At 41.7% G+C, this 17,465-nt stretch overlaps 1 protein-coding gene across 4 annotated transcripts in view; it reads right to left on the bottom strand.

Annotated features, from left to right (window-relative positions):
• The window catches only part of LOC140190969 (CSC1-like protein 2), a 205,201-nt gene that overhangs the window by 117,331 nt on the left and 70,405 nt on the right, over window positions 1-17,465 (bottom strand). For all 4 annotated transcript variants that reach the window (XM_072247993.1, XM_072247986.1, XM_072248012.1 and 1 more), the window contains exon 3: window positions 13,748-13,827. In XM_072247993.1, coding sequence (XP_072104094.1) covers window positions 13,748-13,827 — 80 coding nt within the window. The remainder of the gene's footprint in view (window positions 1-13,747; window positions 13,828-17,465) is intronic.

Below are 17,465 nucleotides of genomic sequence, written 5' to 3'. Positions count from 1 at the left end.
CCTGTACAGCTGCTCTTCTCCAGTCTCACCTCCCTCCTCACCACCCCCACAATCTACCTCCAGACAGAACAGCAAGAGTTCCTCTTGTTTTCACCTCTACCCTCCATAATTTCTGCCAGCTCCATTGTGAGTGGTGTCGCAACAACAACCTTGCACTCAACAACAGTAAGACCAAGGAACTGATTGTGGACTTCAGGAAGAGGAAGTCGAGGGAACATACATCACTGAGGGATCAGCAGCGAAAATAGTGAACACTTATAAGTTTCTGGGTAGCAACATCTCTGAAGATTTATCCTGGGCCCAACAGACTGATGCAATTACAAAGAGGGCTGAGACCCTCCAAAACGTCGACTGTGCTTCTTCCTATGGATGCTGTCTGGCTTGCTGCTTTCCACCAGTAATTTGGGTGTGTTGCTTGAATTTCTAGCATCTGCAGATTTCCTCGTGTTTGCATTTTTATATTATTAGTACAATGGTTAGAGTTAATACAACCAAAGTGACATTATATTTTTACACATTATACTCCATCTTTCATACCTTTGCCTATTCTCAGAACATTTCTTCTAACCTTCCACCTAATCACCTCAACACCCCCCTCAGAGACCACAACAAACTTGGATATATTACACACAAGCCCCTCAACTCAATCAGTATCAGTTGTGAACAGATGGGACCCAGAACCAATACCTGATATTCCATGATCAGAGCCTCCCAATTCAAAACTGATTCTTTAAATCATCTTGCTTTCATCCATCCCTCAACCAATTCTTACACCATTACTATATTACCCCTAATTCCATGAAATAGCTGTTTTCAATATCCTCGTGTTTGACATGGTGAGCAACAAAGTAGTAGAATTGGTACCTCACAGGTGAAGTGACTTGGTTTACTTCACATTCTCCCTGTGACCATGTGGGTTTCCCCTTGGTGCTCCAGTTTCCTACCACATCCCTAAAACATGTGGGTCGGTAGGTTAATTAGCCACAGAATTGCCCCAATTATGTAGCAGAAGAGTTTAGGGTCGAATTTGATAGGAATGTGAGAATAAAAATGGGTCAGGGCAAGATTAGTATAAAAAAAATAGGTGCTGGGATACTAGCATGAATGGCCTTTTTTGTGCTGTATCTTTATGACCGAATTTATCGAAGGAAAGCCTTAAAGCATCAAATGATCCATCTTTATCCGCTCTGGTAGTTACAAACGTAAAAAAATTCCAACTGATTTGCCAAACAATAATGAGTATGAGGATGATGAGGATGAGGAGGACGAGGAGGACGAGGAGGAGGAGGAGGAGGAGGATGAGGAGCAGGAAGCCCTTAACTCTGAGTGGAGTCATCAGGACACTGTCATGATGGTGTTTTTTCTTTTAGCAGGCTTTCTTATTTTTATGAGGTCGAGTTGCTAGCTCGACGCTCAACCCAGCATGGATGGAAAGTGTGCAAGGGAGCCGGCTGGATTCAAACTCGGGAGCCTTCGCTCCGAAGGCCGGGCTCTGATGCCACTACGCCACCAGCTGGCTGTTGACCATGTATAATCCCGTTATTATTTCCCAAGTGTCCTGGTATAATTCCTTAATAATACGTTTGCAACACCACTGATGCAAATCTGACGTCAAAGCTCTAGCTTTCTCCTCCATCTCCTTCCTTAAATAGTAGGGTTGCAATCGTTATGATCAAATCTATATAAATTATTCCACAAACTACAGAATTTTGTTAGATAACATCTCCACAGCCATTTCTTTCAAAACTCAGGGATGCGAGTTACCAAATTCTTGGGATTACTTTGCAGTTGATCTAGTTTCTCCAATTCTATTTTTGTGTTAATTTGCATGAACTCACCATTTACCTTAAACCTATAATCCTCCATTATTTCAAGAGTTTGAGCATCATGTTTATCTAGATAGCTCCTAATTTATCCAATAAGTTTCCTACTTTCAGTGTGTAGAGTCCCACATAAGCCTTTATTTTCACCTTCCTATTTCTATTTAAATGTTACAATTATAAATTATGCATATTGTAACACTATATAGAAATATTCAATCAGGGCATGGGATCAGCTTTAGCCAAAAACTGACTCAGATACCATGGGCTGCGTAGGCTCGGTTGTGAATTTCAGTATATGGCAAAAGTATAGTTCTGATCACGCTCTACCATTTGTTTGAAACTTATCCCACGATAGCACAATAAGTGGGATTCCTATACAGCTTAATTGTTTTCCAATATGGACACAATAGGCCAAATGTGACAAACCTCTATCATTCAAGACATCCCCCCACCAATTGTGACTCACCTTAGTACAAGACAGTCACACTTTTGACAACCAAGTTTACAGCATTCAGCCAGGGGACTACAAAAATCCCACATACTCGAAACTTAGGACAAGAGGCAAGTAAATAAACCTTTATGGTTTTTGCCTTGGACCAGAATTAATTAATTAATTGTTGGGCAAGTCAATAATAGCCACATTGAATAGGTGCACATGGGAGGAGATCATTCAGCTATTGTGTTTGAATTAAATTTCATCTCTCATATATCATCTCATTTACCAGGTAGTTTATATTCTCCCGATGCAAATTATCCATCACTGCATAGCATCGCTTGTTTTGTATTAACTGCAAAATTTGAAATCCTGCATAACCCATTCTGAAAGAACATCCGTTTGCCACTATTCATTACTGCTGCCTCCATAAGGAGCTTTTTGGTCAGAATGCCACTGTCCCATTAATCACACAAAGAAAAAAAAAGCCAATTAACCATAGAAACCATAGAAACTACAGCACAGAAACAGGCCTTTTGGCCCTTCTTGGCTGTGCCGAACCATTTTCTGCCTAGTCCCACTGACCTGCACACGGACCATATCCCTCCATACACCTCCCATCCATGTATCTGTCCAATTTATTTTTAAATGTTAAATAAGAACCCGCATTTACCACCTCGTCTGGCAGCTCATTCCATACTCCCAACCACTCCCTGTGTGAAGAAGCCCCACCTAATGTTCCCTTTAAACTTTTCCCCTCTCACCCTTAACCCATGTCCTCTGGTTTTTTTCTCCCCTTGCCTCAGTGGAAAAAGCCTGCTTGCATTCACTCTATCTATACCCATCATAATTTTATATACCTCTATCAAATCTCCCCTCATTCTTCTATGCTCCAGGGAATAAAGTCCTAACCTATTCAACCTTTCTCAGTAACTGAGTTTCTCAAGTCCCGGCAACATCCTTGTAAACCTTCTCTGCACTCTTTCAACCTTATTTATATCCTTCCTATAATTTGGTGACCAAAACTGACCACAATACTCCAGATTCGGCCTCACCAATGCCTTATACAACCTCATCATAACATTCCAGCTCTTATACTCAATACTTCGATTAATAAAGGCCAATGTACCAAAAGCTCTCTTTATGACCCTATCTACCTGTGACGCCACTTTTAGGGAATTTTGTATCTGTATTCCCAGATCCCTCTGTTCCAGTGCACTCAGTGCCTTACCATTAACCCTGTATGTTCTACCTTGGTTTGTCCTTCCAACGTGCAATACCTCACACTTGTCTGTATTAAACTCCATCTGCCATTTTTCAGCCCATTTTTCCAGCTGGTCCAAGTCCCTCTGCAGGCTCTGAAAACCTTCCTCACTGTCTACTACACCTCCAATCTTTGTATCATCAGCAAACTTGCTGATCCAATTTATCACATTATCATCCAGATCATTGATATAGATGACAAATAACAATGGACCCAGCACTGATATCTGTGGCACACCACTAGTCACAGGCCTCCACTCCGAGAAGCAATTCTCTACTACCACTCTTTGGCTTCTTCCATTGAGTCAATGTCTAATCCAATTTACCACCTCTCCATGTATACCTAGCGACTGAATTTTCCTAACTAACCTCCCATGCGGGACCTTGTCAAAGGCCTTTACTCAAGTCCATGTAGACAATATCCACTGCCTTCCCTTCATCCACTTTCCTGGTAACCTCCTCGAAAAACTCCAATAGATTGGTCAAACATGACCTACCACGCACAAAGCCATGTTGACTCTCCCTAATAAGTCCCTGTCTATCCAAATGCTTGTAGATTCTGTCTCTTAGTACTCCCTCCAATAACTTATCTACTACCGACATTAAATTTACCGGCCTATAATTTCCCGGATTACTTTTCGATCCTTTTTTAAACAACGGAACAAACATGAGCCACTCTTCAATCCTCCGGCACCTCACCTGTAGACAGCGACATTTTAAATATTTCTGCCAGGGCCCCTGCAATTTCAACACTAGTCTCCTTCAAGGTCCGAGGGAACACCCTGTCAGGTCCCGGGGATTTATCCACTTTAATTTTCCTCAAGACAGCAAGGACCTCCTCCTTTTCGATCTGTACAGTTTCCATGATCTCACTACTTGTTTCCCTTAATTCCACAGACTTCATGCCTGTTTCCTTAGCAAATACAGACGCAAAAAACCTATTTAAGATCTCCCCCATTTCCTTTGGTTCCGCACATAGCCGACCACTCTGATCTTCAAAAGGACCAATTTTATCCCTTACAATCCTCTTGCTCTTAATATACCTGTAAAAGCCCTTTGGATTATCCTTCACTTTGACTGCCAAGGCAACCTCGTGTCTTCTTTTAGCCCTCCTGATTTCATTCTTAAGTATTTTCTTGCACTTCTTATACTCCTCAAGCACCTTATTTACTCCCTGCTTCCTATACTCCCTCTTCTTCTTTATCAGAGTTGCAATATCCCTTGAGAACCAAGGTTCCTTATTCCTATTCACTTTGCCTTTAATCCTGACAGGAACATACAAATTCTGCACTCTCAAAATTTCTCCTTTGAAGGCTTCCCACCTACCGATCACATCCTTGCCAGAGAACAACCTATCCCAATCCATGCTTTTTAGATCCTTTCTCATTTCTTCAAATTTGGCCTTCTTCCAGTTAAGAACCTCAACCCTAGGACCAGATCTATCCTTGTCCATGATCAAGTTGAAACTAATAGTGTTATGATCACTGGAACCAAAGTGCTCCCCTACACAGATTTCCGTCACTTGTCCTAACTCATTTCCTAACAGGAGATCCAATATTGCATCCCCTCTAGTTGGTCCCTCTATATATTGATTTAGAAAACTTTCCTGAACACATTTTACAAACTCTAAACCATCTAGACCCCTAACAGTATGGGAGTCCCAATCAATATTTGGAAAATTAAAATCCCCTACCACCACAACTTTATGTTTCCTGCAGTTGCCTGCTATCTCTCTGCAGATATGCTCTTCCAATTCTCGTTGACTATTGGGTGGTCTGTAATACAATCCCACTAATGTGCCCATACCTTTCCTGTTTCTCAGCTCCACCCATAAGGACTCAGTAGACAAGCCCTCTAATCTGTCCTGCCTGAGCACTGCTGTAATATTTTCTCTAACAAGCAATGCTACTCCCCCACCTTTCATTCCTCTGCCTTGATCACATCTGAAACATCGGAACCCTGGAATATTAAGCTGCCAGTCCTGCCCCTCCTGTAGCCAAGTTTCACTAATTGCTATAACGTCATAATTCCACATGTCAATCCATGCCCTCAACTCATCCGCCTTCCCCGCAATACTCCTAGCATTGAAATATATACACCTCAGAAGATTTTTACCACCACTCACAACCTTTCTATTAGCGGATTTGCTTGAACTTTTAAAATCATTTATTTTCACCCCAGCCACACTGTCAGCTCTGGCACTCTGGTTCCCATCCCCCTGCAAATCTAGTTTAAAGCCTCCCCAATAGCACTAACAAACCTCCCTGCAAGGATATTGGTCCCCCTGTAGTTCAAGTGTAACCCGTCTCTCTTGTACAGGTCCCACCTGCCCTAGAAGAGGTCCCAATTATCCTGAAATCTGAAACCCTGCCCCCTACACCAGTTCCTCAGCCACTTGTTCATCCCCCAGAGCATCCTATTCCTACCCTCACTGGCATGTAGCACAGGTAGCAATCCTGAGATTACCACCCTCGAGGTCCTGCTTTTCAACTTCCTACCAAGCTCTCTATACTCACTCTCCAGGACCTCCTCACTCTTCCTTGCTATGTCATTAGTACCGATGTGCACCACGACATCTGGCTGGTCACCCTCCCACTTCAGAATGTCATGCAATCGATCAGAAACATCCTTGACCCTGGCACCCAGGAGGCAACAAACCATCCTGGATTCTCTATCACAAAAACAGAACCTCCCATCTGTACCTCTAACTATCGAGTCCCCTATCACTACCGCTCTCCTCTTTCCCCCCCTCCCTTCTGCACTGCAGACCCAGACTCAGTGCCAGAGATCTGGCTACTGCAGCTTGTCCCAGGTAAGTCATCCCCCCCCAACAGTATCCAATGCGGTATACTTGTTGTTGAGGGGAATGGCCACAGGGAAACCCTGCTCTGCCTGCCTTTTCCTCTTCCCTCGCCTGACAGTGACCCAATTTCCTGTGCTCTGCTCCTTTGGCGTAACTACCTCCCTGTAGCTACGATCTATAATCTCCTCATTCTCCCGAATGATCCGCAGGTCATCCAGCTCCTGCTCCAGTTCCCTAACGCGGTTTGTCAGGAGCTGCAGCTGGATGCACTTCTTGCAGGTGTCGCTGTCAGGGGCACTGGAGGGCTCCCTGACTTCCCACATCCTGCAAGAGGAGCATTCCAACATCCTGCCTGGTATTCTCTCTGCTCTAAAACAATCTGAACAAAAAAAAACTTACCGGAACCTACCCTGGCCTCTGCCTGTTCTCGCCGAAGCCTGTTTGAGGCAAAGCCGTCCCACTCTGACTCAGTCCACTCCGACGATGGCTGCTGTTATATGGCGGTCTGCTTTTAAACCTTGGCACGCTACGTCACGCGCCTGCGCAGTGCAGACCCTTCTCCCCGAGCAGTGTTTAAAAAAAAACAACTTTTTCTACCAGAGTTCTTCACTCCCTTCTCAGCTGCTTGCTTCGACTGAAATTATTTCTCTCATTTTTTAAAAAAAGTTATCCAAGATACCGATATACAAAGACAAATATTAAACTTAAAGTATAATTAATGCCCAAACCATTAGGTGGTCCAGGAAAGGCAATGATCACTAATTCATGTCCTTAATAAAAAAATGTTAAAATATAGTGAGCACTAAGTTACAATCACATGTAGGTTAAGCCAAGAGTCAGTCTTCTAACCAAGAAAGGGATTGTGAATGGGAGAAGCATGTTTGAAATAGGAAATAAATTTTAGTTCGTCTGATTTTGGTAATGGTCTTCACAAAGATTTTGTTTCTTGCTGTGTGCAAATTTTAATAATATTTCAGTTATATTTTAGTTTCTTGGCAAAGAAGTTCACTTCTGTTCCATGGAGACACAAGATACTGCAGACATTAAAAAAAAACAAAATGCTGAAGAAACTCAGCAGACAGGCAGCATCTGTGGAGGGAAGCAGACAATCGGTCTTTTGAGTCAAATCTCTTCATCAGTCCAGATTTTGTTGCTTCATTATTAATCCAATCTAGTGAGGAATTATACAAAATTTGTGTCAAAAATTAGTTGGTTCACTCTTAAACAACCAGTAAAGCCACAAGAAACAGGAAAATTAAATAAGTAGACAGCTCCAATGATAAAACAAATCTAATTGTTTTTTTTGGCATGTGCATGCGTTCATGTGCGTCTGCGTGTCCGTGTGTGTGCGATGTTGGCGGGACGATGTCTTTTTCATGCCTTTACAAGGCGCAGAGCGAGAGAGAGACTGTGTGGCGCGCCACTCCTCACACAGACATTTCGCAGTATTTTTCCCCTTTATTTTACAAGGTCGAGTTGCAATCTTGACATTCAATCCGGCACGGATGAAAAGCATACTTGGGAACAGACCCGACTGGGTTCGAACCCGGGAACCTCCGTTCCAGAGTCCGGCGCTGATGTCATTGCGCCACCAGCCAGTCCAGAACAAATCTAATTTCATTGTAGAGAAAATGATGGATGCCAAAGAAAAGAGGAAATGTGCGACGATGTTTTGGACCACACACAAATTACCAGCAAAACGTGACCTGAAAGCATATTAAGATCAATAAATCCCTAGAGTGTATCCTCAGACCTTATTGGAAACTAGGGAAGAAATTGTGGAGGCCCATTTGCTTCATCTTTAGCCACAGGTGAAGCTTTGAAGACTAATGTACCATTATTTAAGGTCAACAAAGAAAAGCTAGGGAACTACAGGTCAGTGCATCTATCATCAGTTGTGGCAAGTTACTGCAAGGGATTCTGAGGGACGGGATTTATCAACTTTCGGGCAGGCAAGATTTCATGAGGAATACTCAGTGTAGCTTTGTATGTGAGGAATTGTATGAGACTAATCTCAGTTTTCAAAGAGGCAACCAAAAGAACTGATGAGGGTAGAGTAGTGGATGTACTTTTCAAGGACTTTAGCAAGGCATTTGACTAGGACCTACATGGCAGACTGGTCTTAAAGCTTATATCCAGGGAGATATAGCTAAATTAATTCATAATTGGCTCAACAGTAGGAAGCAAGGGTAATGGCTCCAGACAGTCCTTGCACTGGAGGCCTGTGACTAGCGGTGTGCCACAGAGATTGGTGCTGGAAGCCTAATGTGCCACATGCCTTCACCAATCTGACACACCTTTCAGCCAAGGCACTTGTTATCCTTGGTCCGTCTGTGTTACAACACTCCCCCAGGGCCTAAGAATCCACTGTACAAGTTCTACCTTGGTTTGACTTCCCCAGATGCAGCACTTCACACGTAACTGAACTGAACATCACTTGGCCCACTTTCATAGCTGATTCCCCATACCTAGAGGTCTCCTGTGATTTTCTTCATTGTCAACGATGCCACCTGTTTTAATGGGTAGCAGTGTAGTGTAGCAGTTAGCAGACCACCTTCCAGTGCAAGTGATCATCAAGCTCTGGTTCACTTCCTGCCACTATCTGTAAAGAATCTCGATGTTCTGCCCGTGACCATATGGGTTTCCCCGGGGTGCTCTGGTTTCCTCCCACATTCTAAAGATGTATAGGTTAGGATGAGTAAATTGTGGGTTTATTATATTGGTGCTGGAAGCATGGCAACAGTTGTGGGCTGCCCCAGCATATTCTCTGACTGTTGGCTATTGATGCAAAAGCCACATTTCGAGGTACACTTGACAAATAAAGCTAATCTTTCTTTTTCTTTGTTGTTCATTATTTATATAAACAATTTGGATGTGAATGTATAAGGCATGGTTAGCAAGTTTGTGGATATTAAAGTACATGGCATTTTTGACAATGAAGAAAATTACAAGTGGATCTTAGGTACAGGGGCAATCAGATGTAAGATGGTCTGATGACTAGCAAATGTCTTTCAATTCAGAAAAGTGTGAAGTGTTGCATATAGGAAAGTCAAATCAAGGTAGGACTTGTCAAGTGGATGCTTGCGTCCTGGGGAGTATCGTGGAACAGCGGGACCAAGGATAACAAGTACCTAGTTTGCTGAAAGTGGCATCACATATAGACGGGATGGTAAAGGCATTTGGCAGATTGGCCTTTATCAGTCATGCCAATGAGTCTATGAATGTTATGCTGCAGATGCACAAGACATTGGTGAGAATGCACTTGTATTGTGTACTGTTTAGGTTGGCCTGCTATAGGAAGGGCATCATTCAAATGGAAAGAGGAATGCAGAGAAGAATTTTACAAAGATATTGCCAGGATTAGAGGACAAGAGTTATAGGGAGAGAGTAGGCAGGTTTGAACTTTATTCTTTGGAATGTAGGAGAGTGAGAGATGGCCTTATAAAAGTATACCATGAGGGGTTTAGATTTGGTGATTGCCAGTATTTTTCCCTCAGGGAAGAGGAGTTTAAAAACTTAAGATTTAAGGTGAGAAATGAAAGATTTGAAAAGGGACTAGGGGGCAGTTTCACACAGGGGATGGTGTATATATGAGGGAGCTGCCAGACAATGAGGTTGAGGTGGGTACTGTAACCACATTTATAAGGCATTTAAATAAGAAAATAGATAGGAGGGTTTTAGAGGGATATGGGTTAAATGCAGGTAAATGGGACTGGGATGGGGAGCATCATGGTTAGCATTGACAAATTGGGCCAAATGGCTTGGGTCCATGCTGTATTACATTATGACTTTATAACATCAGTATCAAAATACTTCAAATCTGAATTTACCCAAAGATATATTCTTGTACTATTCAATGTTGTATATGGAATAATGATTCACCAGCCATTTTTAATGATTATAGAGCAGACAAATAGAAAAACTGAAAAATATGGAACATACTATGGACTAGTATTTGTAGGGTCATCATCAGTAAATGATCTGTCACACCTTAGCCATGCAATACTATTACAATCAAAACAAAACTGGAATCAAATGATTGTAAGACAGATTTAAATGACACATAGCCCATGATGATAAGAATGAGCTTTTTAGAACCAGTTACATCAGTGGGCCATCTCACACAGATTTCTGATTAGCATATATGAATTAAATATGGTTTAAAATTTGAACTAATTCATATTAATATAAAAACATTACATTAAAACATACTTTTATTAAAAATAAGATGACAACATAATAATTTGGAACAGTGGTGATGGGATACAGGTGAAGTGTGATGTAATGTTATGTGAAACTTCTTTGACAAGACTAAAATCCAGAGGTCAAATGTTATAGAAGCTGATAAAATACTTATTCCTTCATCCAACACTTTTAGCATCCTTATATTGATGCTTTTAGTAACCAAAAATTGATTTGCTGAAAAGCAATTTACAAAATAGCTCAAACACGAGGAAATCTGCAGATGCTGGAATTTCAAGCAATTTCAGTCCTGACAAAGGGTCTCCGCCCGAAACGTCGACTGTACTTCTTCCTAGAGATGCTGCCTGGCCTGCTGCGTTCACCAGCAACTTTTATGTGTGTTGTTTACAAAATAGCTGCTTGGATTTCTGGCATACTCCTTTTTAATCAATTTAGAATTATTGACCAATGATAGACCCTTGAATGATTAGCTCAGTTTATTGCTAATCATAACAACAACAGGATGATAATTTGAACCACTAAATAAAGTAAACGAAGTTTTAAAAAATTAACAATTTATTCTAGAAAGATTATCTAAATTAGGGAGATCAGGAGGTGAGGCAGAAAAGTGAGTCAGTGCTTATTTTAGAAACAAAAGTCATAAATTAGGAATCATTTCAACTATATGCAGAGGTACTGTTACAGCATGAATTGCAAACTACAATTAGTCTCAATGATGCATAGAAATGGATTTCAGTACCCTGAACTGAGGAGCTGCTTAAAGCATCCTGGCCTATGAGAAATAAACTCACAGGCGTCCTACGTTAATTCCCACCTATCATGTGTTTTGACTTCAACTTCCCCAACCCAGTCCCTTCCCGTTCCACCCCCACCAGCAAAAAATACTTCAAAATTTCATATTTAAAATTTAAACCAAATTTAAATCAACAGAACATCTTACAGGATCTCAGGTGCTAACCAAAGATAGTTAGTTTTAATGAAGGGTAACTTACACATTTATTTGGGTGACATTATACGAGGGGTGATTGATAAGTTTGTGGCCTAAGGTAGAAGAAGTCAATTTTAGAAAACCTAGCACAATTTATTTTTCCTACATTTACACACTTAGTCTAGTGATTGTGGAGCATACGGATCCTTTCTTTGTAGAAGTCAGTGTCTTGGACCTCCAGAAGTGGTCCACAGCAGGGGTGATTGTTAAGCTCGTGGCCTAAGGTAGAAGGAGATGAGTTAACTTCAAACTTTCTGCATTTTCAGTCAAAGAGTTGAACTGCATGTGCACGTAACGAGAGCTGTATAATTCATCTCCTCCTACCCTAGGTCAATCACCCCTACTGTGGACCACCTGGAGGTCCAAGACGCTCTCGTTACATGCACATGCAGTTCAACTCTGAGTGATTATGCAGAAAGTTTGAAGTTAATAACTCAATTCCTCTTACCTTAGGCCACAAACTTATCAATCACCCCTGCTGTGGACCACTTCTACAAAGAAGGGATCCGTATGCTCCACGACCGCTGGACTAAGTGTGTACATGTAGGAGGGGACTATGTCGAAAAATAACTGGGCAAGGTTTTCTAAAATTGACTCCTTCTACTTTAGGCTACAAACTTATCAATCACCCCGCGTATATGGAAATGGACTAGGTTACAAGCTGGCAGATGTAAATTGCATTAGCGATATTGATAAATTCAGTGATAAGTAAACAGAGTCAGAATCAGGCTCATTATGACATTCTTGAAAGATGCAAAATTTGTTTTGTGCAGCAGTACTGTGCAAAGACATTAAATGATAAATTACAAGCTACATAAATAGCAATGCAAAAAGGAATGATGAGATAGTGTTCGTGGACCAGAAACCTAATGATGGTAGGGAAGAAGCTGCTTCTGAATTGTTAAATGTGGGTCTTCATCAGGACCGGTAAAGAAGGGGGCAGAAGGCAGAATAAGAAGGTGGAAGAGAGTGCTAAATGAGGACAAATTGGCAGGTGATAGGTGAGACCAGGTGATGAGAAAGGTAGGAAAGTGGAGGAGAGGGGATGAAGTAAGAAGTTGGGAGTTGTAAGAGGTAAAGGGATGAAGAAGAACTCTAACAGGAGAAGATAGTGGACCATGGAAGAAAGGGAATGATAAGGGAACCAGAGGGAGGTGATGAGCAGGTGAGAAGAGAGAAGTGAAAGGGTAACCAGAATGGGGAATAACAAAAGCGAGGTGAGGAGGTGTAGTAATTATCAGAAGTTAGAGAAATCAATGTTCGTGGCATCAAGTTGGAGGCTATCCAGACAAAAGATGAGATGTTGCTCCTCCAACCCATCGTGGTCTCATCGTGGCAGTAGAGGAGGCCATGGACACAATGAGCACGGGAGTTCAAATTGAACGGAGTAAACATGCTCAATGAAGCAGTACTTCAATCTGCACTGAGCCATTGGCATGCCACCTGCACTGCATTAATTCTAGAGTAATACAACATTTAACTGCACTGCATGCAATTCAGTGTGGTATTACTCCAGGATTCCGATGGAACACTGACCTGTATGACACGTACCAATATGAGAATACAAAGGTGATGTAGGTCTAAATCCTATCTGCACACTACTGAATTGAATTGACTTTATTTCTTACACCTTTCGTATATATGAGGAGTAAAAATCTTTATGTTATGTGTCTAAATGTGCAATTTATAGTAATTTATAATAAATAGTATGTACAGCAGGGCAGTCAATGTAACATAGAAATACAATTGTATCAGCATGAATTAATCAGTCTGATGGCCTGGTGGAAGAAGCTGTTCTGGACCCTGTTTCCCGGATGGTAGCAGCTGAAACAGTTTGTGTTTGGGGTGACTTGGGTCCCCAATGACACACTAGAAAGGATACGATGATTTTGAGGGAGTCCTAAATTCACTAATGACCCAGGACTTAAAGGATAGGTCACAGAAACAGTTATTCATTTGAATTACTTTATAACAGCGAAGGTAGTATCTACTATTTAAAGTTAACAGATTTCCATTGGATGCTGAGAACCTGTTACTGCGTGGGATAGACAGAAGAGGCTATAAAATCTTAGTCAGCTTATTCTGAAATTAAATCAGAGACTTCACTCAAACATGCAGAATCTGAAGATCAGTCTAACAAAAAAATTGTTATAGGTTAGGAAGTATTGTGGTCCTTCAATACTACCTAATAGCAACAGAAATATTAACAAAGAAGACTACTTCATGCTGTTTACCTGTCAGCATCCGAAACCAGTGCAAGACGCCCATAATCCCAGGCCAGTTTCCGTAGAACAGAGAACGCAAACAAGAGTGCCTAAAATAAAAGCGAAAGAGATGAAAACATAGCTAATATACAACAAATCTGTACTGTGCATTCCAAGTTCAACAATAGCAATGGTCTTAATTGACTTATTCTGTGTACCTGACCTTGGACTTGCATATCCCAGCAGAGTTGAGTAAAGGCTGGTTTATACTTTTGCAAAGCCCTACGCCGTAGCCAGCATACATAGTTGTCTGTGTTGCTCTACAATTCACCACGAAAACGCTAGTTGGCGGTGGGGTTTCTATGTCACTGTGTTGAGTTTCTTTGTGAGAGACATGGACGAGGAAATGCATTTCAAATATTTTCGGATGTCGGCAGGTAGATTTGACAAGGTTTATTGTCTCCAACCATTTATTTCGCATCAGTGTACAGCCATGGCGGAGAAAAGCAACCGGAAATATGTAGGAGGAAATGCGATGCTACCAAGTGGACCAATCACAGTCGTTGCAGTCTGCGTCACCGTGACGCGTGAGTTACATTTTTGGGGAGGTGCACATCACCCTACGGCCTACATTTGACGCAGAAGTATAAATTGGGCTTAACCCAAGTTATATCGGCATAACATATTTATCACCTTCATTTACTTGCAGCTGCCCGGAACGCCAAGATAAGGCAATATCATGAAGGAAGTTGGCAAGCAACACACCAAAATGCTGGAGGAACTCAGCAGGCCAGGCAGCACCTATGGAAAAAAGTACTGTCGATGTTTTGGGCCAAGACCCTTCAGCAGGACTGGAGAGAAAAGCTGAGGAGTAGATTTTAAAGATAGGGGAAGGGGTGAGGGAAACACAAGGTGATAGGTGAAACCTGAAGGGGGGTGGGGAATGAAGTAAAGAGTCGAACTGTACTCTTTTCCAGAGATGCAGCCTGGCCTGCTGAGTTCCTCCAGCATTTTGTGTGGGTTGTCTGGATTTCCAGCGTCTGTAAATTTTCTTTTGTTTGTGAAGGGATTTGGCAAGATCACTTTCATCATGCATTTCCCATATTTCTGTTCTCATTCTTTCCCCTCCAGGGGAAAACTCTCCCCACTTCACATTCTACCCCACCAGCTCCTTTTCATTTCTCCCGCACCACCCCTGGGGTGGAGAAAGTGTCTATTCTAACCTGCTGCATGTCTTCAACTCCTACATTATTTTGTCTGTGTTCTCACTCTAACTGCTTCCATTCATTTATTAATTAGATAATCCTGTTTACAGTTCATCTCTGTGGTCACCCTGGTTTTACACTATTAGAACTGTTCCACTGCCTTTCTATTGATGCAACTCAACCTGCTGAGTACTTCCGGCATCTGTTTTTGAGTGCTTCCCTTTGGTCAATGTTCTGTACATTTCCAAATTACATGGATGTATTAGTAATCGTTCAAAGGAAGATGAGGAAAATTATTGATTTGAATTTGGTAAATTCAAATCATTTAGCCCTTAGATCAGCTTTATTTTTACAATGAGTCAATACAATACCTTGCATTATTTATTATTATTCTTTGGTTGCAATATGTCATACATACAAGAATTGACAATCTGCATAAACTGAAAGGTGGGCCTCAAAGTTTAATGCATTTGGATTTATTTTTTGTTGTGTACGCAGCCAAGTTTGGAAACCTGGAACACAAAAAAAAAATCACAGGAGCAGAAGGCCACTCATCTCTTCAAACTTAGAGAGATGGAATTGTTATTTTCCACACAATAACTGTGCTGGACTACGCAGATCAATATTCATGACCTTCTACAGATGCTCAGTAGAGAGGATCATAACGTGCATAACATGACCACTGCATGGTACAGAAACTGCCCTGCAGTGGACAGGAAGGCTCTACAACAGGTAGTCAAAACGGTCCAATGCATCACCAGCACCAGTCCATCTGCCATCATATATACGGAAAGGTGCCAGAAAAAGGCCAACAATATAATGAAAGATACCACCCACCCTGCTCATGAACTGTTGGTCCCACTCCCATCAGGGAGGAGGCTACGCAGTATTCTAGCCATGACTTTTTATAGGCATCATTAGTCTCCTGAGACCATGGATTTGCGTCTTGGAAGGTTTCCAGGGCGCAGACCTGGGCAAGGTTGTATGGAAGACCAGCAGTTGCCCATGCTGCAAGTCTCCCCTCTCCATGCCACCAATGTTGTCCAAGGGAAGGGCATGAGGACCCATACAGCTTGGCACCAGTGTCATTGCAGACCAATGTGTGGTTAAGTGCCTTGCTCAAGGACACAACATGCTGCCTCAGCCAAGGCTCGAACTAGCGACCTTCAAATCACTAGACAAATGCCTTAACCACTTGGTCATACACCAACACCAAGCCAGGACTACCAGACTCAAAAACAGTTACTTTCCCTAAGCAGCAAGGATGATCAACATCTCCACTCAGCACAACGACCTGATTTCATATCAGAGTCACCATATGTAGTTGTTTTATGCACAATGTCTATAAGCTATTTATTTTTTTTTGTTGTGTTCCTTATCTTAGTGTCTTTTTGTGCTCCATTGGATCCAGAGTAACAATTATTGCAATTCTCCTTTACACTTGTGTACTGGGAATGACATTAAACCATTGTGAATCACTTTGTGATTTCTGTTTGTTTTAATATTCATATCAGTGCTGCTGAGCTTTTGTAAGAGATTCCCAAGTTTTTCTTTACTGTGTACCCACTTCCAGATTTTTAAATATATTTTAATCCCTTACTATCTGCCCAAGTTCCAACCAATCAATTGATTGACTCTGCAACATTACTGCATTTAAACGTGTTAAACCTACACTACACTCCTGGATACTTGAAATTTCTGAAGCTTTTCTAGCTTTGAGAACATAAGGTTAGGCATAAATACTTCTAAAGCCATAAAGTTGGGATGTATGAAGTCTAACAGCTTTGTTCATTAAAATAAATGAATTTGCACACTAAGCTTATTTCATTTGTCAGGCATTTGAACTTTCTAAGGTCCTGAAGTTACACAAGAAAGTATGAACTTTAAAAAGGCAATGAATGGAAGAGGCAAATGCTAGATTTGGTCAGGATTATTTTTCTTCCTTCCCCTAAATCACAGCTGTTCCTTTTAAAAACTGCATGTGTCTCTTTGACATGAATTCTCGCAGGCAAAGTGTCTAGCATTTTTGGGGAGAGACAGAAAAAAATAATGAAACATGTAGTTCAAGACGAAGTGGACAGCAAAAAAGCCAAGAATGGGGGAAGGAGTCACTAAGGGGGGACTGATGGGCTGGGCTCCAACCTCCCAGATCTATATAATTTTTTTTTGATATACCTTATAGAGATATAAAAAAATCCATGAGGGACATAGATGAGGTGATGGTCAATGTTCCTCTCCCCCACCAGAATAGGGGACTCTGTGTAAGAGGGCATAGGTTTAAGGTTGGGGAGGGGAGGGGGGAAGGAGTTTTAAAGGGACCCAAGAGACAACTTTGTCTACACTGAGAGTTTGGATATGTAGAACAAGCTGCCAGAGGAAGTGGCAGAACAATGTTTAAAGGCATTTGGACTTTTATGGATATGAAGGGTCCAGTGGGATATGGTCCAACTGCATCTAAATGGGACTAGCTCAAGTAGATTATGTGGCTGGCATGGACAAAGACAGGCTGAAGGACCTGGTTCCATGCTGTATTACTATGAACA

This window comes from Mobula birostris, chromosome 2, assembly GCF_030028105.1.
Source record: "Mobula birostris isolate sMobBir1 chromosome 2, sMobBir1.hap1, whole genome shotgun sequence".
Lineage (NCBI taxonomy): Eukaryota > Metazoa > Chordata > Chondrichthyes > Myliobatiformes > Myliobatidae > Mobula > Mobula birostris.
Note: the sequence above shows the minus strand (reverse complement) of the source record. Positions and strands in the feature narration are given on the sequence as shown.